Raw genomic sequence first — 22784 nt, 5'->3', positions numbered from 1 at the left:
CTGAGAGCGCCCTCTAATGTAAACACCAGAACTACAACAGAGTTCAACACTCGGTTCATTTGAGTAGGCGTACTTGGTTCATTTGGGGAGGAAAACAACAAAAACATACAATTTCAGTGAATTTCATTGTGTGCATTCTGTGCGCATAAATTTATTCCTTTGTATGCTCTTATAAACGCTTAAAAGTAAATTCCTTAAATAAAAGTTCCTTCTGTTCTGACACCTATCATTAAACATCAGAACTGCAAAATTATCTACTATTTTCATAAGGTATGAACAAACCATAATTGAACTGTTTTAATAAAATAAATAAGACTATATCGTTGTCAGAAGCACTTAAACAAGAAAACCAAATAACTTAATTTAATGTATTGTATTTTAATGTAGACTATAGCCTACTGTGTTGTTTTTTGTTTGTTTGTTTTGTACTGCATTATATATTATGAATTTGATGTTAGGAGCATTAAACCATATTCATATGTCGACACATTAACAAAAATGGTCTAACTGTATATATATATATATATATATATATATATATATGTGTGTGTGTGTGTGTGTGTGTGTGTGTGTGTGTGTGTGTGTGTGTGTGTGTGTGTGTGTGTATACATTTTCCTTGGCAATAAGTTCATGTACTAAAAAAAAAAAAACTAAATGAAACATAATAAAAATGACAAAAGCACATAAGAACATTTCTAAAACTTTAAAATTAAAACTTAATAATAAATACTATCCATGTGTATACAACATACTAAATAGATTCAGTGTTATAAAAGATATTGTAAATGTAGTACTGATTTAATGTTACTTTTTTTTATTTTTTTATTAATGCAATACAAAAACACAGAGTTGACATTCGAATAATGATTGTACACAATATACAAAGTATCATGAATATACAATATGCCAACTGAAGTCAAGAACTACAGAATATAATAGAAAAAGTAGGAAAGGAGGAAAAAAAAACAAAGACAAAAACATAAGAAGTTGAGGGTAAGACATTTAAATATCAATTACAGTATGCAAATTAAAGTCGTTGCAAAATGAAGTAGTTCTTCTTGCTTTCTTATTTTCTGACAATGAAATGGTATTTAGGTAATTTTTAAATTCTTTCAAAAAAACAATAAAATGCGGTTTGTTGTTGGCAAATTTACATTTGTGAATGTAAAATTTACAAAGAAAAAAAATTAAATTTATAACAAAACAAGCATTGCTTTTAGTAGAATCAGACTCATAATGTCCAAACATAATTCGTTTGAAGGTAATGGATACATTTTGCTGGATATTCTCATTAATAAATGAACCAATATGTTTCCATAGTTGTACAGTATAATGACAAGTCCAGAATAAATGAAAAACTGTTTCAGAATGAAATTCGCAAAATGAACATTTAGTATCAATGTTAGCCTTATACTTCTCCATAAAATGTTTAACAGGATAAAATTTATTAATTAATTTGAAAGAAACTTCTTTTACTTTATTAGTGAGGAAGTATTTCTGTTGTAGAGACCATATTTTTTTCCAATTCAAATTTCTAAATAAACTATTCCAGTAAGAAATTACAGGCGACAAAGTAGTAACATTTTCAATAAAAAGAGATCTAATTTTATAATTTCTATCTTTTTTAGTAGAAAAACATATTTTACCTATAGTGGTATCTATTGGATCAGGAGAAGAAGCTTTTTTAATTGCGGAGTGATTGCTATTTTTGAAGAGCATACAGATTCCTGATGTTATTGCTCCCATAACAATGGCGAATTCCTTTGGACTAACTGGTATGTTATATTCTGAAATAAATTCTATATAAGTTATTAATAAACCTCTGCTGTTAAATAACTGACTTACTAAAAGCAAACCATTATTAAACCACTGATTAAAAAACAAAGATCTATTTTTATATAAAATATTTTGATTATTCCAAATAAAAAATGTATGGGGGGTAAAATTGTGTTTATAAATTAACAACCAGGCCAAAAGTACCTGTTGATGGAAATTTGAAAGCTTAACAGGTATTTTTGATATGTTATAATTGCACATCAATAGAAATTTAATACCTCCAACGAATGAAAATGCTTGCTGTGGAAAAATATACCAGATTGAATGTTGATTTTTCAAATACTTATTAAGCCAATTTATTTTAAAGGCATAATTTAAAGAATTGAAATCAATAAAATTTAGGCCACCTTTATTATAGGAATTTAGTATAACAGACTTTTTCATATAATGGCATTTGATTGATTTAATGTTACTTGTTATTTGCTGGAGTTTTGGATGGACATCAGAAAGACAAGCAGCTTCTTGCATCGTGATTGGATGACTTGTGTCCATGTGTTTGATTCGTAGAGCGTGATTGGGTGGTGTGATCACGGGGGCGGGACTAACAGTGTGATATCGAGCAACTACAGGAGCTAAAGAAATCTTGTGCAGAAGATAAGCACCAGGTTTCTTCGAAAGTGATCGTAGAAAGACCTGCATAAAGAGACTCATAAACTCGGGTACGTATTTTCTGTAGACCGACAGAATTCACTCTGAGAAGGAAATTGCTTCAGTGTGTCATTGCTTGCGTAAGTTACAGAAATTACGTGCATGAACTGTCACGGAAGTCTTGAAACGTGCCTTTGTCATTGCGTATTAACGGGACAAAAAGTAAACTGATACAAATTATATAAGCGGATCCAAAAGCATCATCGGTAAAAGTACAGCCTCTGTTTTGCAATAGTATGTTCTGTTATGTTATGACAATTTGATCAATATGAGTCCATACACAAAACTCTTATCTCTACTGACACGCTTTAAATGTATGTGCACGCGCAATGGCATGATGCATGTTATTATTTGTGAAATGTTATGCATTAGCCTTAGAGCTTTAGATTTAGATGAGACAGTGAATTTTTATTCTGATGCAGTTTTTTGTGATCTCTCTCTTTTTTTTATAAATATACTGATAATTTATTTATTACTTTTTATTATTAATATTATTCAATTTTCAGAAGTTAATTATGGCAACCGAGGGAGACCCAACTGACTTTGTGAAAGTGCTTCACCTTCTGGTGATTTCCTTCACCTGGGGAATGCAGGTGTGGGTGTCTTTCATAGCAGGTAAATTAATATAGTGTTATGATAATTATATCATCATATAATATGTCATATGTATACTTCTAATTCCTCTTTATATTTTCAGGTTTTGTGCTGATTTCCCAGGTATCCATGCACACATTCGGTCTTGTGCAAAGCAAGTTATTCCCATTTTATTTCTACTGTCTGCTGGGTGCTAATGCAGTCAGTCTGGCCATATATGCTGTGTACCACCCTCGAGAACTGCTGGAGTGGCATGAGGGCATACAGGTGACCAATCAAACTTTTTGCCTTCTGCATGATTCAGAAAAAGAATAGTTCACCCAAAAATCAATATTTGCTGAAAATGTGCACCCAGGCCATCCAAGATGTAGAAACAGTTTGTTTCTTCATGGGAACAGATTTGGAGAAATTTAGCATTACATCAGTTGCTCACTAATGGATACTCTGCAGTGAATGGGTGCCGTCAGATTGAGAGTCCACTCAGCTGATTAAAAACATCCAATCATAATCCACACCACTCCAGACCATCAATAACATCTTGTGAACAAAAAAAGCTGTGTCGTAAGAAACAAATCCATCATTAACACATTTAAACTTTACCGCTTCTGGCTCAAATATGAGTCTGTAACCCATAATAACACTGCTTTCTCCAGTGAAAAAGTTCATCCTATGTTTACATCAAAATACACCAACACATTTGTTTCTGTTCTGGACTGTTTTCAACTTGTAAACAAATCTTGATCTGTGCATATTTCTTTCCCCATTCATATGAGGTGACCTCCAATATAGAGGTCTCATATCTTAGTTGGAAGCAAAGGTTTAACATTAAAAACCCCTTAATGATGTATTTGTTTCTAACAAACAAGCAGCTTTTAACTTCACAAGATGTTAATTGATGGACTGGAGTCATGTGAATTACTGTGATGATGTTTTTATCAGCTGTTTGGACTCTCATTCTGACGGCACCCATTCACTGCAGAGGATCCATTGGTGAGTAATTGATGTAATGCTACATTTCTCCAAATCTGTTCTGATGAAGAAACAAACTCATCTACATCTTTGATGGAAGTAAACTTTCAGCAAATTTTAGTTTCACGCCTCTCTCACACTGTTTTTATTTTTCTGAGCAGATAACTCTGTTCTTTGTGGCCGTGATCATGGCCGGTCTGAATGCACAGTGGTTTGGACCGTCTGCCACAGAGTGCATGCTGGTCATGCAGGAGATTGAGAAGGAACACGGTCTGGGGAATCAGGTGGGTATGAGCTCCAGTAAGGAAGGATACACAAAACTCCGTGAACAGGATCCAAAATACAAGGAGCACAGGGCCACCTTCTACCGCTACCATGGTCTGTCCAACCTCTGCAACCTTATAGGCTTTTTCTCCACTACTATCAATCTCATTTACTTGGCCCTCCATTTGGGAACTATATGAGTGTGTTGTGTGTTCGAGAAAGAGTCCAGTCAGACAGATATTTTTAGAGAATTGTCCTGAATATGTTCTCTTTGTCTGTCAGACTGTTTTGTATAACAATAATGCTTCTAGTTTTTATACAACAAGAGTGTTCAGTGCTCTTTAAGGTTAAAAGAACCAAATCCAGACCCATTGAAGTGAGCCAAAAGTGAACTGAATGAAAAGTTGATTTTGTATTCACACTGTCCCTAAAAGTGGACTCGGATATCAATTTAGTCCATTTTACTTGTGACCGGGTTTCAATCAATTTCAGCCCAATTTGTCCATGACATTCCTTTGAAAGTTTTCTATATTAGGAATAATTCTTGTGAATCACTCTCAGACAGTGTATAAAACGCATATTTTTAGGTCTGGATCCCATGAGGTTTTTTTATTATGTAAACATGCCCAGCCATATTAAATTATATTATTATGGATGTTAACAGTATTTCTCCCTCTATTTAAAATGCTTCAAAGTGGGTAATTGCATTGAATCTTTTGTTTATAATAAACAGACTGTCTATTTAAACATGCATTAGTGATAATATATCTGTTTATGAATGTTTAAACAATGTTTTAATTTGTTGGTGAAGTATGTACTATAATTTTTATCTGCTTTTGCCTTAGTGTTTCACAATGTGAACAATATATTTTCCCACTAGAGGGCTGTTTGTGGAAAGGCTTATGAAAATAAGAGGACCAACTTAGGATTGTCAATCATAAAATGCTGTTTACATTTGCTATAGAATGAATGACACTACAATGGCAATTAAACTCTATGGAAAAGCAATGAATAGTAACCGATCATCATAACTTTGATCATCTTTGTAACCATGATGTTTGAACAGAAAAGTAAACTTCCTTTTATCACTGGACATGGAGGATGGTGCTGTTGAAGATTGAGTGACATACAAATGTGATTTTTGTTGATTTTTCTGCATTTTCAACCCTTTGCTATGAAGATCTGTTGTTATTTTTTTATCTTTAGTGTTTCATACAGTTTTTGAATCATATTTTGCCTTTTAATTATATTTGTGTGTGTTTCTGTCCATTGCAAACTGGCATCTTTTTTTATTGACCCTAAACAAGCATTTATCCAGTTAAAGAAATATCAAACACCTGTGTATGTTGAGTTTTAATTAAAAATAAATGCAGTTTACTTTAAGTACTCTGAAAGAGTTGTTACAAAATATCCAGTAACAAGCATTGTGGATGTTTTTATTTGTAATTACTTCTTTCTTACCAAAGTTACACACAAACCTGAATGCTGCCCAGGCTTCAGTGAGATATAAATAAAATGAAGAAATGGAGTATCCTATAATGAATGCATTTTCATTAATTCTGCCGAGTGATAATACCCCGTTCACACAATGTTAAATACTTTTTGTGCATAATTGGGGAAGTATTCGGTGCCATTAACAGACGGAATCAATGAAACTAGATTTTCATTTCATAAGTTGGAATTTAAACAGAATTGTCCAGATCTCACATGATAGCATAAAAGGGCATTCTGGGAAATTAAGTGTTTTTACATGGACCCCATCAGTCCATGTAATGAAAAATTATTATCTATCCTTGTGTCTATCCATTCAAACTTAACGACGTTTTAAAGTTTTTATTTAATTTTTTTCGGATATGGCATTTTATGTCATTCTTACTTATACATTAAATTTGATTTGCAATTCTGCATCCTGTTTGTTAGCTCAATTTAAATTGATTTCAAAATCGAATTGAAAATTTAAAGACGGATTACTGATATTAGATAAATTTTGCCCATATTTGCAGAAAAGTGTAAAGAGGAAGAAAAAGAACTGCTGTTCGGACGGAGCTGGAAGCTGCTGTGTAAACACTTCAGATCCGGGAGCTCAGTCACTCACACACCCGCGCGCGCACACACACACGCACCCCGAACGAGTTTGTTACACACGCGTTTCCACGCAGGAGGAAGTCCCGGTGGCTTTACCGGAGCACAAGATAAAGCACCGAGTGTTCCGTGTGAAGGTAAGAACTTCATCTAATTGATTCGTTGCGTTTGAGAGTCATTTTGACCCGCATACACACATTTCTCTGTCTCCGGATGGGACAAGCTTTATGAACTTTAGGTCATGCTGCAGGACATGCACGGTTAATATTTTGTTCATCAAGCCATCGAGATTATGACATTGTTGTTCTTTAAAATAGTTTAGAACGCCAGAGAGTGAAGATTCGAATTCAGTTTAGGTTCGAATTTAGGTTGAGAATTGAACAGCTGCAAAAAAAGTACCGTTGCACAATTCTTGGTACATTCACAATGGCTCTACCTCGGTATTCTTCCACGGTATGTTCTTTGGAATACCATGGTAGCCTACACTTCAAACTATTATCTGATACTGTACCATGATACATTTTTGGGGGTTTGAAGAAAGATTCCGTTTTCATGTATTTGTTGTTGTATGGTGAACCTCCACCACGCATGGATTAAACAACATGCTATTTAATTACATTCTCAGATGTTATTTATTTTATGAAATGTACTGTGTGATTGTCATCTTTGAATCAGTCTGCAGTGAATGAAAGCAAACTGTGCGCGGTTTAATTCCATTCAGCTGGAGCACGGTTGTGGACATCTGCCAGACAATCAATATACAGATCAGTGCCATGGTAACCAGAGACCCTGGCCCTCAAAAACACCATTTGGCCCTCTGGTGTAAGTGATGAAGTCAGGTGTCACAGAAGCACGCCTGAGAAGGACATTCAAAACAGCTGATGTGAATAATGGTAATGTAGGTTGTTGAGCGATCTGGGCCTGTATTCACAAAACATTTTATCTTACCACTAAGAGTTCTCCTAAATAGCAGTAAAAGGTTTTAGCTTAGAGTTTTCTCTTAAAACCTATTCACAAAGTTGCTGAGACACGCTTTTACTAAGGAATAGAGAGAATTCTTAAGGGCCTGGTTGACCTCGTTGCTACGGATCATGTCAGCATGCTTACTAACTGTGCACACAGTGATTGGCTGATAGTCTCTCTCAGAGATTTAAAAATAATCTTATTTATTATACATTTTAATTGCCACATTCAAATAAAGATTTTAAAATGCAGGCTAAGTGTCACTAATTAAACAATATGTTCAGATAATTGTCAGCCTCTTACATGTTTGCTTCTCGTTAACAATTAGTGAATATGCACAAAAACAGAGTAGAATAATCATGGCTGATAGTAAGACATGTAAATGTAATGGGATAAATATAGCAACTTTAGGGACAAATATAGCAACTTCTTGGACAAACCTTATCTAAGTTCTCATCTTGCCCACTGATCTATATTCAACTTTATAGATCGGTGAATTTGCCATTATGATGTCATCTAGTGACATTTAGCTACCAGTTTTAGCTACTTTCAATTGAAAGCAGTTGGCAACACTGGATATAATCAAAGGAAAATTTGGAGTTGGGATAACCTCCAAAACAAAAGGCGATACCTTTTTTGAAAGCTCATTATCATCAAATGTTTACGTTCTGAGGCAGATTGCCACCGACAGCCGTTTTAGGACAGTTGTGGCGTGGTCTTCGTGACTTAGGAGTCCTCTTCACTACTCCTAACGTTTCACTGATTTAGGAGCTAGTTTTAGTGCTAAAACGCTTTGTGAAATACTCTTAGAGCAAAAATTTAGGAGTCCTAAATTTAGGACTGACATGCCCATTATTTTTAAGATTTTCTCCTAAATCGGTGAGTTATGAGTAACTTTTTAGCCTTAAGATGTTTTGTTAATATGGGCATTGATATTCTAAATCTGATCGTTTCAGTGTTCAATGTCAAAAATATGCATGTAAAGCAATTACAATGGGATTCTATGAAGCAAGATATTCCTGTAAGATTTCAATCAGATCGGTGTCATTTTAATATAATAATATCATTAAACTATTATAGTTTTGTTGATATTTTGAATCTTAGATTTTATTTGTACAGTTTGGATATATTTACACAAAAACAATGTGCTAAAAACAGAAGAGTTTTTCCTTTGCTTTTTTTGCGTATAGACTAAAATGCAGCCAAAATGATCTCCGTTAACTTGGATCTGTGAAAACGTTTTTGTTGTTTACACGGAGACGATAACAGTATTTTTATAAGTATATATATTTTTTTTAAGTTTACATTTTCATGCCTCCAAAACGGCAATGTCATGTAAACGAATGGTCAAAACGCATGTGGTCAAAAAATGGTCAAAATGTTTATTCTTGTCAATTTAAGGTGAAAATAAACTAAACTTCAACTAAAAAATAAAAAACATTTTATGCGTTTTCGCAATTCTTTTAAACACCAACAATGCTTTGGGGGTCTGAAAACGTGTTTCAAAAGTTTTGAGAATGAAACCAGTATTGTCTCAGTGTTAATTGAGACATCGCCAACTACTGGCATGTATAATACAGCGTTTTTGTGGATCCATGTGAGCAAAAATCGTTTTGACATATTATTCAGAATTGTTCTTAAATTCTTAAAAGCTTTTTGCATTATTGAAGGTGGTGGCATATGAAGTTAATGTTTTAGTAGGTCTATATTGTTAGTGTGAAATATTAAGCTCTGATTCTATGCAGATTAAAGTTATGTTAATGGGGAGGGGAAGGGGTTCCATACAGTCCATAGCATTGTTGATTTGTGTCTCTCATGGGACAAGTGGGATGAGATTCGGTGTTCTTACTAATGGACAGAGAGCTGTGCGGAGTGCCTTTTGGTGTAAAACCATTAAATTGAGTGAGAAAATGAATGGCCAGCATAGATCTGCCATGTAAACTCTGTTTTATGGTGGTGTTTTAGAGTTTCATCCAGACATGCTTTTGAACTGGATAAATTATCATAAATGAAACCGTAGCAAAGTATCTTGGGAGATTTGGGCCAGCTGTGTAATCTGGCTTGTCTTGTTATTGAAGATCATGGAATAAAATCCACTTTCACTGACATGTCTGGCTTCAGTTTTAGTATTGGAAGGCCAGTGCATATGCTCAACGTGTGACAGGACTTTTTAGGGAGCTTAAGATCCTTTGAGAAAATAAGACCTTAGATTGTAGTTTTACTCAATTGTTATTGTTTCGTGTGAATAATAAGGCAATAACAGCAAGTGAAAACACTAATCAATAGAAAAGTAGGTATGTAGTTTTAACTATATATGCATATAATTGTGAATTTAAAAGAGATGATTCTGACTTAATGTGTCTTATTCCTTAAAGCTTTTAAGAATTTAAGACTTAATGTGTTTTTTTGGCCATTTAATTATTGTTTGCAAAATTACTGTGATGGTTCACAAGAAATATGTTGAATGTTTTTGTTATGTGATGCTTTTATGATGCTCTTATGCTCACCAAGGCTGCATTTATTTCATGAAAAATCAGTAAAATAAATAAAATCATTAATATTGTTAATTATTGCAATTTCAGAATTTTCAGCGTCATTGCTCCAGTCTTCAGTGTCACATGATCCTTTAGAAATCATTCTATGCTGACTTGCTGCTCAAGAAATTATTATTACTATTATTATTATTATCAATGATGAAAACAGTTGTGCTGCTTAATATTTTTCCAGAAACTGGAATACGTTTTCTCAAGATCCTTTCTTAGAAAGTTAAAAAAGAACAGCAAATATTTGAAACAGATTTTTTGGTAACATTATAAATGTCTTTGTCACTTTCAATCAATTTAATGCATCCTTGCTGAATGAAAGTATTAAAATAAGAAACTAAGCAAACATTTATTTAACCTTTAACACCTTCTGTGCTTGTTTAAATTAGAGCAATTTTCCTTTAAAAATAGGAAGATGTTTCATAACCTCGTAAGTGTTTCTTGTTGTCTTGCCCAATGGTTTTGCAACCTGACCGTTAGGATTAACCACCAGTTACAAACTTCTCCAAGCGGTGAGCACATGATCATCAGAATCAGAGTGTCTCTCCATGTCACTTCAGCCCCCTCCAACTCACAGCCTCACTGTTCTAAATTACTATTGCAGTTGAGTTCAAAAAGATACTACTTAACAAGAGCTCTCATGTGCTCGAGACAATAGCTGCTGTGGGCAGTCACTCTCTTTGTTGTTACATCTCCACCTCTGGAGAGGAGTGGTGTTTGGAGCGCTCCGCTCGCCTTTTAATGGGTCTGCGCGCTTTGCTCGTGGGCCCGTCGCCATGGTGACCCTCTCCATCAGGCCCGATTGATCAGCTGGATGGTGGAGGGGTTTTATTTCCATTCGGTGAACATGGCCGGTTCTAAAGGTTGTGCTCCGAGGGTAATCAGAGATCTGTTTTCAGACCAGAACATATAATGTCAACATGAAACTGTGTTCGCAAGCCTATTTTACTTCCGTAATGTGGCGCATTGCAAAGTGAAGCAGGATGTTTGATGAGAAACCAATGTTATATGGGACTGTTTTTTTACGTGTGTTAAGAAAGTAAATGGGGACATTTTTGTTTTCATGTTGAACGAGAAACCAAATTTATTTGGAGATAGTTCAGTTAAAATTTCATATACTTTTATTTATTGAATTGTATGTAAAAAAAAAATTAGGTCATAAAATAAGCAGAATTGATTTGATTTCTCTATCTTACCAAGTGGCTTTTGATTTAGAAATGAAATGTGAAATACTCGTTTTCTCTGTTTCAGATGGCATCGGTGACCGACTCGCGTCTCCAGTCGTCACAAAAAGACGCAGCTGACCAAGACTTTGACTACATGTTCAAACTTCTCATCATCGGCAACAGCAGTGTCGGTAAAACCAGCTTCCTGTTTCGCTACGCGGACGATTCCTTCACTTCAGCCTTCGTCAGCACGGTGGGAATCGACTTTAAGGTCAAAACCATTTTTCGCAACAACAAGAGGATCAAACTGCAAATTTGGGTAAGTTTAATTGTCACCTGATCAGTCTGATGTCTTAAATGATTCTAATGCTTTCTAATCTATTCAAATATTTTATTAATTATTTTTAAATTATAACACTACCATTCAAAAGTTTTGCGCCAGTAAATGTAAATTTTTTCTTTTTAACTCTTTTATGGTCATCAAGTCTTCATTTGTTCAATACAGTAAAAACAAAGATACGGTAAAAACAGTAATATTGTGAAATGTTATTACAATTTAAAATAACTGTTTTCTATTAAATTTTTTTTAATATTTTAATATGCAATTTATTCCTGTGAAGCATAACTGAATTTTCAGCATCATTACTCCAGTCTTCAGTGTCACGTGATCCTTCAGAAATCATTCTAATATGATGATTTGATGCTCAAGAAACTTTTTTTTTTTTTGTAATATAAAAATGAAATATATTTAAAAACTAAAATTTTGTCATACCACAGGACTATTTAAAAGTAACTAGTGAAACTTAAACACTGATTAAAAAATGGTAAAAAGCATAAAAATAGTGAGCACTTTCAGACCTTTGTAACCTAAAATATTGATGTTGATAAAAAAATGAGCATATGTCAACTAACCACATTTCTGTTTCTATTTTGTGGACTTAGGCTGGGTTAGAGATGATCAATTTTGTTCTTTTGCAGTGAAAAGATTTTCTGGGTTTTTGCAGTTATTAGTAAATGATCAGATGTTGCAGAAAAGGTCTTCATTGACAATTGATGGCAGCATACAAAGACACATTTTATAGATTCAAACCTGTTCATTTGAAGCGTTTACAGTTTTGAATGTGAACTAAACATGACATTTGTTGTTTCACAACAACATTTGTTTTTAGGTCTAGTCTTCTCCCCTCACCACACCACACATGAGGCCGCTGATGTGTACTGTAGTTCAAAACTAGTTTGCATTATTCAAGCAAATATCATGAAATTGTGTTTTAGGCCTGGAAAGATCATGGAAATTAATGAAATCTAAAAAAGTCATGAAAAATGCAATTGAAATAAACATGTTTGTAGTAATATATCTAACTCTAAAATTGAATTCTTAACCTTTAAATGCAGTTTCTTTAAATTGTTTTCAAGCACAAATGACTAGAAAGTCATTCATCAATCAAAAAAGTATGGAAACTATGGCAAACAAGTGCATGCATGTTTGTGGTATGAAACTAGGGTGGCAATTTTACAGACGCAGAATGCCTTAATAGGATAAAGGTACGATGACTAACAGAAGATTTCCTCTGTCTGAATGTTGCCTGCTCTGTTTGCATGTGAGCTTTAGGCTTTAAGAATTGAAGGTCAGATTACTGGTGTTAAAGAAAACATCTCAGAAAGCCATAATTATCAGCTGCAGATGGGTGTGTAGATGTGCTGTAATGTCAGCTGCCGGCTGGTACGGTTCTGTGAGTGGGAGTGAAGTCAGTAAATTCCTCCACTGCAGAGATGCTGCAATCATTTCTAAAGCATTTCGTCCAACTGCTAACTAAACTGTGCAGTACACACTAACAACTGCCTAGAATGTGAAACAGTTTGCATTATGCAACAATAAACATAGTATAGTATTCTTTTTTGACACAGTACTTGCTACATACTATATTGAAGTATGCTACATGTTTATCACGACTCGTTATGTGCAGGGTTATGTAAGATACTATTATTAGTAAATAATTATAAATAGTTTTTTTATTAGTAATTTTTAAGTTATGCTGTTTTTAAAGTAATGCTGTTTTTGCAATTTTATTTTTGTGTTTTAAATTTGTCTTTATACACTGTAAAAAAAAGAAAAAGTTGAGCCAACTTAAAATTTTAAGGCAACCAGCTTCAGCAGATTTCTGAGTTTTCTCAACTTGTTGTTTTGAGTTTATGCAATAAAAAGTTGAAAATCTCTTGCAAAAATAAGTTGAGAGAACTCTCAATCTGCTGAAGCTGGTTGCCTTAATTTTAAGTTGGCTCAACTTTTTTTTTTTTTCCAGTGTAGTTTTCATTCAATACATCAATATACAATAAATGAAAAAGAGAATTATCTTGGCAGCTAACTAAAATAAATAAAGAAATAATATATATATATATATTTTTCCAAGTAGAAGATTATTTTATTTTAAGTAGCAAGAATTGTTTTATGGGTTTAGTTACCTATAATAACCCTGATGATGTCCATGTTTAATTCGGAAAATGTGATCCAGTTATGATTTTGCAAACAGAAACTATGAATTTGCATTTTAGTCCAATTCTGTGTTAAACATCATATTTGCTGTTCAATCATATGAGAAGAAGAATGCGATCACTTCCAATTAATTTGTCATAAATACTGGACATGAAGGTCAGATTGGTGCAATGCATTGTGGGATACAGGATTTCATGCAGTGCTATGCTGTACACCGTAGTTCAGGTATTTTCTGCATACTGTTCATACATACTATATATTGCAGAAATAGCAAGAGGGGTATGCTATTCTGAATATTATATAAGTCTAACTGGGAAGAAATTGGTGTAGAAACAATTTTCACTCAGAAATTGCTTGTAAACTTCACAAAGAAACAAGTGGGGAGTGAGTACTAAAGTAGCTTTAGTTTAGGGCTGAATGTGAGCTGCATGGCTGCGTTCTCAGCAGTGCGTTTTGTCTTAATGTGTGCTGTGGCTCTGATCCAGTAACAGAAAGCTGATAAACTGATAAAAGCTCCTCCTGGCCGCACTGAACCTCTGCATCTGTCAGCTTTAACAAAACCTTGACTCTTGAGTTGCAGTGCATTTTTGCATTTTCAGCTCACTCTAATCAAATAAACGTTTCTTATGCATAATTTAGAAATGGAAATAGGCTAGTGGTTGAAGAGCCTTTAGAGGTTGTGGGTGCAGATCCCAAAAGGGGATATTATAGTGATAAAGTGGAGCATGATTCATGCTTATGATGCATAAAGCATACAGTTAGCTGGATAGAAAATAATTTCATTTGTTTACCATTATCACAGATTTTCTTTTTCTTGTCTCTTTGGTCTTAGAAATGTTGTAATAATTCATTCTAAGCAAGAGAATGGTAATTGTGCTTGCATAATTATTGATATAAATACATGATGATGAAGGGCACATGTTTTTATTTTATTTTATTTTATTCTGAATTCTCACAGGTTTTTTTGTCCATCTGGCTGTAGTTTGGAGCTCATCTCTGCTGTCTGTCACTCTTGAAAGGCATTAGTGGATCATGTGTAAACCTGTGTGAGCCACTGGTTGCCAAGGAAACAAGTTCTCTCCTCCCTCTCTGATGATGGGATGGCTCTTCATGCAAATAAGTTTAGCCAATAGTAGGTTTCTAAGCGACAGCGATAGTTGCTGTGCCAAACCAGACCAATTGTTCATTGACCTCTTCGATGATTTTTAAAAAATTATTTTATTGTAAATTTGTGTGTGTGTGGGGGGGGGGGGGGGTGTCCGCATATATGTATATAGATAAAAGGTAGAAGCAAAAAAAAGTATGATAAATAGCAAGAAGTAAAAATCTAATCAATCAAATATGTGTGTGTAATTTTAAAATATAAATACTTTAAATATATATCACACACACACACACACACACACACACATATATATATATATATATAGTGTGTGATAATTATTTTAATACTGTAACATTTTAATATATATGAACATATATGATATATGACCCTTATATGATAAGAGATATTAACAAATGAAATATCTAAATATCTGAAGATTTATATATATATATTTTTTAAAGGATGATCATTATATAACCCTTGCTCTCCAGAATTTAACACCAGAAAAATATAGTAGTGTTTCTTGGGGAGAAAAAAACAACAACTCTGCCATCTACTGGTCATCATTGGTAAAAACCCCATGAAGACCGTTTATCACATCCTCAACAAGCCAGGATGTTGTGTATAATTAGGATTATTGTAATGATTATGTTGTTCAGGACACAGCCGGACAGGAGCGCTACAGAACCATCACTACAGCGTATTACAGAGGAGCCATGGGCTTCCTGCTAATGTACGACATCACAAACCAGGACTCATTCAACGCTGTTCAGGACTGGTGAGTGACAAGCACAAACATGCATCTGTACATTGTGTGTATTAAGAGTGTTTAATGTTTACGTCCCGCATGTTTGGCTCATAGGGCCACTCAGATAAAGACATACTCGTGGGACAATGCACAGGTGATACTGGTGGGCAACAAGTGTGACCTGGAAGATGACAGACTCATTCCGACAGAGGACAGTCAGAGACTGTCTCAGGAACTCGGTGAGAGTTAGACTTTTTGCCTGAAGAGAAAAAATCAGATGGTTAAATCTCATTATGAACACTAGTCTCAATGTGCACTTACTGCCATGCCAAAGGTGCAGAGTTCCATTACAATATCTGATATCTATATCGGTTTCAAAATAACTATAGAATAATAGTTTAGTTTATTTCCACAAAACTGGTCCTATTTAGTTATTTATTTCCCCACACCTTAATAATCTCTTCAAAACTATTAAAACTTAATTTTTGAATAGTCATGCATTGCTAAGAACTTAATTTGGACAACTTTAAAGGTGATTTTCTCAGTATTTAGATTTTTTGCACCCTCAGATTCTTATGACTTGTTTTGTGGTTCAGGGTCACATATAAATAAAATATGTAATTTTTGTATGTAAATGAGTTTGTTAAATATATTTTACATTTACCTTTATGTATATCATGCTATTTATCATTTAGTGTTTTCTTATACATATTTTTTTTTTTAATTTTTAGTAATTGTGCTTTATATATATATATATATATATATATATATATATATATATATATATATATATTATTAAGATTAGTTAGCTATTTTTGTACGTCAAGTTAAACTAAATTAAATGGAGAAATTTTGGCTAGCTGAGACTTCTAGCTTAATATATTTTATTTTAGTTAACATCTTATTTCAAGTAAAAGACAAGGTTTTTTAATGGTGATAATTTTAGTTTCAGTTAACTATAATAACCCTGGCATACAGACAGTTCTGCTCTATTTTTTTTCTGGTTTCCTCAGGTTTTCAGTTTTTTGAGGCCAGCGCCAAAGACAACATCAACGTGAAGCAGGCTTTTGAGTGTCTGGTGGATGTGATATGTGAAAAGATGAATGAAAGTATGGACGGAGATGGTCCAGTGTCCAACCACAATGACTCCAGTCCGCAGAACACGTCCTCTGAGGGACACAGCAGCTGTGCCTGCTAAAACAGGCTCTCTCTGTCTTCATCACACAGAGAACTTCTCCTCACCTATTCACTACTTTTTGAGATAATCTTTGCTTTCCTTTTAACCCAAACAGCATCTGTTGTTTGTTGACGTGGATGGTCCAGATACGATGGCGTGGATAGAAATCTGACTGCGCCAGTGATCTACGTGACACAAACAGCTGGAGATACTCTTAGAGGTCCATCCACACCCATTGCTCACACTCTCACCCTGTTCTCCATCTTTTCTCTTTTTCCCTCAAAAAAGACACGTTTCAATGGATCTTTGTGGTTTTAGCACATGCTCGCTATCTCATCGGATACTGTAACGTCCACAGCCATGAGTGGGCAGCTTCTGTATTGTCTATCTGCATGTCCATAAATAACAGTGCTTTAAATAACAGTCCTACAGCTCATTCGGCACTATTATGGAGATAAATGCACTGTGCTATTCTGATATGTGTGATCATGGGCTGTCGTATAAAACTTGCGTGCATCGCACACTCAGAAATATCCACTCAAATCAATGTTTTACTGTTATTTTTTTGGTATAAGAGTTTTCTTAAATTATAAGATAGCAAATAAACTGTCTGCAACCCAAAATGCTGTCACAATAATTTATAACAACTTTTTTTGGTACTTAAAGGAAAATCAGGCCATCCAAGATGTAGATGTACAGTTTGTTTCTTCATCAGAACAGATTTGGACAGATGTATCATAAAAAAAGAGGGTCTCTGATTATAAATCATTCATCCTTTGTACAATGTTTGTTTCTTCACTGAGGTTGTGTTGTTATTAAAAACAAAACTCTTATCTTTTTCAAACTAAATGTGACACCTTGTAACAATGTATGATGTAATATTTTAATTAATAAATAATTAAATTATGCAATTATGAAAAAGACAATTACAGTTAAATTAAACCTTAAATATTCGAACTATACAATTCTTAAGATTAAAACGCATTTTAGAACCATTAAGATTTTTTTTAAGCATCGTAACATTATTTTTATGACAAGCATGTTTCCCCCCAAAATTCATCTTATAATGCGTATGAATGTTTTACTTTGTAATTTCTGTTTCCCAGTTGTGAATCTTCCGGGTTCCAATTAATTGTTTACTGTATTGTGTGTGTGTGTATATATATATATATATATATATATATATATATATATGTCTGAATAGTTTTAAGCCATTTTTTTTTCAGTACACCAAATTTACTAAATTAAATTAAAATGAGAAATGTTGCTTTGCAACTACTTGAAATGAACATTTACAATTTATTTGTTTATGTTTTGTACAAATAAAGTTTTAAAGGGGGGGAAAAGTCTTAAATGATCCTAAAAATAGGCCCCATTTCATTTCTTATGAACATGTTCAGTTTTGTGAGATTCACTCATATGCAGTATGGTTCGTTCAGCAGCAACAGAACACAACAGAAAGAGTGTTGGCATCTAAAACACCCTCTCCTCTTCTCTATCTGTGTTTTTGCACACTCTCTTGGCTGTCCGTTACGTCCAGTGTTTCTTCAGAGCAGAAAGATAGTGGCCTTCTGTTCTGTACTGAAGCTTTTTTCTGCGTGTTCTTGTCCGTCAGATGATATCAAGCCATGTCACAGTTCTGTAAACCAGCAGGTTAAACTCGATTAGATGTCTTAATAAAACCCCTCAACCCTTCCATGCATTATTAAAATACACTGTCATATATGTGCATCACAAGTTGATCTGTGAGACATTTTGTCACTTTCATGTAGCTTCTCCCTTTCCTGTCCCTTTATACCAAAATTTTGTTTATCTGCTTTTTGTTTCTATTTCGGATTCATTAAAAGGCACTAACTGCTGTTCATTCAAGGCTGATGGAACTAAAACAAATTGCATAATATAAATAATTTCTTGCATTTTGCATAACTAATCAGGTTATGAATGGTTTTATCACTGTAAAAATAGTTGCTACATTTAGCGATCACAAAGTGTAGCCTTAAAATAACTTTTCCAGACTTGATAAGAACTTGTACACAAGTTGTCACTATATAACTTCACATTTCAAGTTGACTAAACTTAAAATTTTAAGGCAGCACAAACACTTACATTTACACATGTATGCATCAAAATTGACTTACAATGCATTCAGTGCATACTTATAAGGTCTTCGATTCCCTTGGAGTCATATCTAGGACCGTGGCAATGCATGCTTTTATTTTTTAGCTCCAGGAATGCTTTTTAGCATTGTGTGGTTGCTTGGGTGGTACCAGGGCTTTGCTGGGAGGTTGTTTGCTGGTGATTAATATTCTGGTGTCTCTCTCTCTATATATATATATAGCTTGGATATCTCATTTACTCTTAAAAAAATAAAAGTCATTTATTGGCACTGATGGTTCCTTGAAGAACCATTAATATTCATTATTTTCTTAAGTAAATGTTTTAAATCTGATCAAAAGTAGCACCTTTGTAGTTCACCACATTTGTAAAGTGTTTTCTTGGGACCTAAGGTGAAAACTTGATTGCAGTTGTGTTCCAGTACCTTAAAAAAGGTACCTCTAAAACATCAACAAAAAAAAAGGAAAGTGACTTTGTGTGAGTCGATAGCATCTGTAATTTATGACTTTATACCCATAGCTCTGTCAACTCCTCTGCTTTTATCTGTGTACCCAGAAAACTACGACAAAGGTGCTTCCTGAATTTCATTTTCCTGTTACACACCACTGACCCACATCCTCCAGAGCCAGAGGAAATGCATGCACCGCTGACGTGTCACCTGTTTTTTTTTAACAGTATCTAAAATTGCTTTTAATAAAAGCTGTTAGCTCCATCTGCCAAATATAGTATGTGTGTTTCTGGAAACTTTGGCAATAATTCCGTAGGAGAGATACCCGTCACATTATGCAATGAAACATACACCCATTGTCAATATCTCAATGTCAACAACAATAAAAGCAGCTCAGAGTGGAGTGCCACATCATAGGAACCACCTGTGGTATGGAAGGCAGATGGGGCCAAAAGACCGTGTCAACACGTGCTGTATGTCTATTAATACAAAAATGCATTAACACCGCAACCAATTAAATTGCTATATTTGAAACTATTTTCATGTGTGGTACAAACATCAGACATCATGTTTATTCATGTTATAATGGTACACTGTAATGCACATACGCAAACATCAGACGTTTTATTTGGTCATGAGGCATAATGCTTCGGTACGTTGTGATGTCAGTCTAATGTCATGATTTGTCAATGTCCTTCTCAGTCCTGTTCTTTCTCAGATAGAAAAGTCTTAATTTAAATTGTACCATTGATTCGTTTACTCTAACAAAGTAGATATCAGTAAAAACAATGCTGGAATAAAGGAAAGGATTAATATGTGGTTCACGAGTTCACCCTTACATCTAATCTGATAGCAAATATTTTTTGCATGTTTTGGCGCGCTGTCCTGGGGGAGGGCTCCGAGCCCGGAATATAGCCTGAAACCAGAGAACTCCCCCTATCCCTAATATGGGATGAAAATAGATTGGGAGTGAGCAGTTTGGGTGGAGGAGGGATGCCGGAAAACTGTCGTAGGACAGAAGTAGGTATAGGCTGCATAATATATATATATTATATACAAGTATTGTGCTAGATAGGATGGTTAAACGAGTTGCACCTGTGCCAAATTGGTTGATTATCTGATCGTGCTCCTCCCGATCCTTTCTTATAAAACATCATTTAAATCTAGAGGTAAGTCTGCTTTAAAAAGTATTACACATTCTTACGATTGTAAAACTGCGTATTCTTACACATACTAAAGAAATGTGGAGAAAACTGACACCTAGAAAAATCTATCTATCATCCTAGAATAAATTTAGCTGTGGATGAGAGAATGGTGGCATGCAAAGCACATACAGGAATGACACAGTACATGAAAGCCAAACCAACCAGGTGGGGATTCAAGTTGTTTGTTCTTGCAGACTCTTTGAATGGATACACTGTGGACTTTTCTGTGTACACAGGAAAAAAAAATTTTCCCACAGGCCATGGACTGTCATGTGATGCTGTGACATCTCTTTTGGACTATACATTTTTGGGTTCTGGGTACAATGTGTACATGGACAATTTTTATACAAGCCCCAAGCTCAAGACTTGCTTGCAATGACGTTTAGTGCATGTGGGACTTACAGACACAACATGAAGGACTGCTCTCGGAATGCAGATAATCTAAAAAATCTGCCAGTGGATACATCAGATGTAAACTTTTATGTAAACTAATTTTGTAAAGTATGTCAGTTGACTTATACTATGCGTATGTAGTTCATATAGCTTATACAGTTATATATAGGATATGTCAATATAGGTATATGTAGAATTATATAGGTTATATATCTTTGTTTTATTTTCTAATATATTTCCATGTATGTAACACTGTGGTCCTGTGAGACATTTAGTTCCTAAACATAGAGCAATTACAATAAAATAGATTAAAATCTTTGAGCCTTCTCATATTGTTTCTTCAGGCTACCTCACAGCATTCCACCTTGCTGGGCGAACATTAGCCAGTGGGGGAGTGTCTATTGGGAGTAGATATTGTCAGAATCTGTTGCAGGAATGACTCAAAGTCTGTTCACATGTCTGTGGTTAGATCAGTGTTCATAATAATGTGTCTTTGACCTGTATTATGTATGTTTTGATTATACTGTGTTGTAAATAAAATACAAATAATAAAAAAAAAAAATTATCAATCTCCTCACATTCTCTCTTACCTGCCTCAAAGTCACAGTCACGCTGATGGGCCATTAGGGGAGTGTGAAAATCACTTAATATTCAAGGCCATTGCCACTCCCTCGCATATAGGCGTTCAATCACAAAACATGTCTTTAAAATTTAAATCAATATATTGTTTTCTATGAATGAGTAAGCTGAATGATTTTTACATAATTGTGGAGTAAATATTCTAGCCTACAAGACTGATTACTCAAAAGTCTTATTCAGAACTATTTAGTGTGGGTTTTATGGTCTTATTTCAGCTACATTTTTTTCCCCAAAACTTACAAACCGTGCATAATATTTTTTTTTCCAAAAAATGCAGACATGTACATCCATCTTGGTCACATAATATTGTAGTACAGTTTGTGGTGAATACAAAAAAAATTACATGTTGGTCAAGTAGCTATGTTTTAAGTAGCTGAAATAAGCACAAATATCAGGGCATGTCAAAACATCTCAAGGGCCCCAAAATGACCTCAGACCCCAGAGGGTTAACATGGCGTGTCTACATGCACAAAAGAAACAAGTTCAAAATTGCTGTGTTGACATGGTCAAATTTCACAAATTTTGGCCCTGTCTGTCTTCCATATTTTTGCACATTCATTCCTGACAATGACGAGGGTGGAGGATTAATTGATGAGAGAATGGCCATGTGTTATGAACATGATGAGAAATGCTGTTAAAGTGAACTTAAGCAATGTTGTACCATGGGAAACTGAATTTGTAGATGCTTTTGAAGTAGCAAAATTTATGATGTATTGATGGTTTGATAAATGCTTTTGCTCATACTGTAATAAGCTTACAAATACTTCAAGTGTTCTGTCCCCTTAAAAGAAACAGCCTCATAAATGATTCAAAGCGGCCATTGTTATTATTTCAAGGCTTCACTCTCTCTCTCCATTTGTCTCTAAAACAAATGCTCTTCATGTACTTCCTCTTTTACACACACACACACACACACACACACAGAGAGAGAGAGAGAGAGAGAGAGAGATAGAGTGCTGATGCTGCTTTGGGGTGAGAAACAGCTAGAAATATACATATGCACATCTTACACTTTATTAATAGTTAAGGTAACATAACTCTTGAATACTTTGACTGAGTGTCCGAGACATCCGGGCTGATGTTGTTTGCATAATTCTGACCTATCTTCCTGAATAAAATTGAGAATGCTTTGGTAGTGCTCCAAATCTTTATGTCTGCTCATACATTCTCCCAGGACTGCGCAGCAACGGAAAGCTACTGGGGCTGATGATAGGGATAAATAACAGATAGGAAAAAGTTTTTAATCTAATTAATCTAACACTAAGGCCTGGTTTCAGAGACAGGGCTTAGGTTAAACCAGGATTTGTCCATAGTTCAATTAGGACATTTAAGTAGCTTTTATAAATATGTATTAGATAAAAACATTACTGATGTGCATCTTGTGGCAAAACAAAG

At 34.5% G+C, this 22784-nt stretch overlaps 2 protein-coding genes across 4 annotated transcripts; both read left to right on the top strand.

Annotated features, from left to right (window-relative positions):
* Window positions 1-2374: 2374 nt before the first annotated feature.
* On the top strand, window positions 2375-6192 carry LOC306867724 (transmembrane protein 205). Of its 3 annotated transcripts, none has more exons than XM_079413560.1 (4): window positions 2375-2495; window positions 2991-3099; window positions 3182-3345; window positions 4209-6192. In XM_079413560.1, the coding sequence occupies exons 2-4, from the start codon at window positions 3000-3002 to the stop codon at window positions 4509-4511; spliced, it is 567 nt and encodes a 188-aa protein (XP_079269686.1). In that variant the 5' UTR covers window positions 2375-2495; window positions 2991-2999; the 3' UTR covers window positions 4512-6192. The 3 variants fall into 3 exon arrangements, with proteins under 3 accessions (XP_079269686.1, XP_079269688.1, XP_079269687.1); XM_079413562.1 differs by having other exon boundaries at window positions 2440-2690; window positions 4209-5848; XM_079413561.1 differs by having other exon boundaries at window positions 2440-2564; window positions 4209-5846.
* A 214-nt stretch (window positions 6193-6406) lies between these two features.
* Window positions 6407-17505, top strand: LOC306868884 (ras-related protein Rab-3A-like). Its single transcript, XM_079415337.1, has 5 exons — window positions 6407-6530; window positions 11151-11384; window positions 15324-15442; window positions 15527-15651; window positions 16426-17505. Exons 2-5 carry the CDS (start codon window positions 11151-11153, stop codon window positions 16608-16610), a joined length of 663 nt encoding a protein of 220 aa, XP_079271463.1. The 5' UTR covers window positions 6407-6530; the 3' UTR covers window positions 16611-17505.
* Window positions 17506-22784: the final 5279 nt, after the last annotated feature.

Source organism: Barbus barbus (genome assembly GCF_936440315.1).
Source record: "Barbus barbus genome assembly, chromosome: 4".
NCBI lineage: Eukaryota > Metazoa > Chordata > Actinopteri > Cypriniformes > Cyprinidae > Barbus > Barbus barbus.
This window is presented reverse-complemented; position numbering and strand designations above follow the sequence as displayed.

Coding starts and splice junctions, on each gene's coding strand:
- LOC306867724 (XM_079413560.1), top strand. CDS start 3,000: ATGGCAACCGAGGGAGACCCAACTGACTTTGTGAAAGTGCTTCACCTT. Junction 3,100..3,181: donor GTGGGTGTCTTTCATAGCAG/GTAAATTAATAT, acceptor TTATATTTTCAG/GTTTTGTGCTGATTTCCCAG. Junction 3,346..4,208: donor AGTGGCATGAGGGCATACAG/GTGACCAATCAA, acceptor TTTTCTGAGCAG/ATAACTCTGTTCTTTGTGGC.
- LOC306868884 (XM_079415337.1), top strand. CDS start 11,151: ATGGCATCGGTGACCGACTCGCGTCTCCAGTCGTCACAAAAAGACGCA. Junction 11,385..15,323: donor GGATCAAACTGCAAATTTGG/GTAAGTTTAATT, acceptor TATGTTGTTCAG/GACACAGCCGGACAGGAGCG. Junction 15,652..16,425: donor GAGACTGTCTCAGGAACTCG/GTGAGAGTTAGA, acceptor TGGTTTCCTCAG/GTTTTCAGTTTTTTGAGGCC.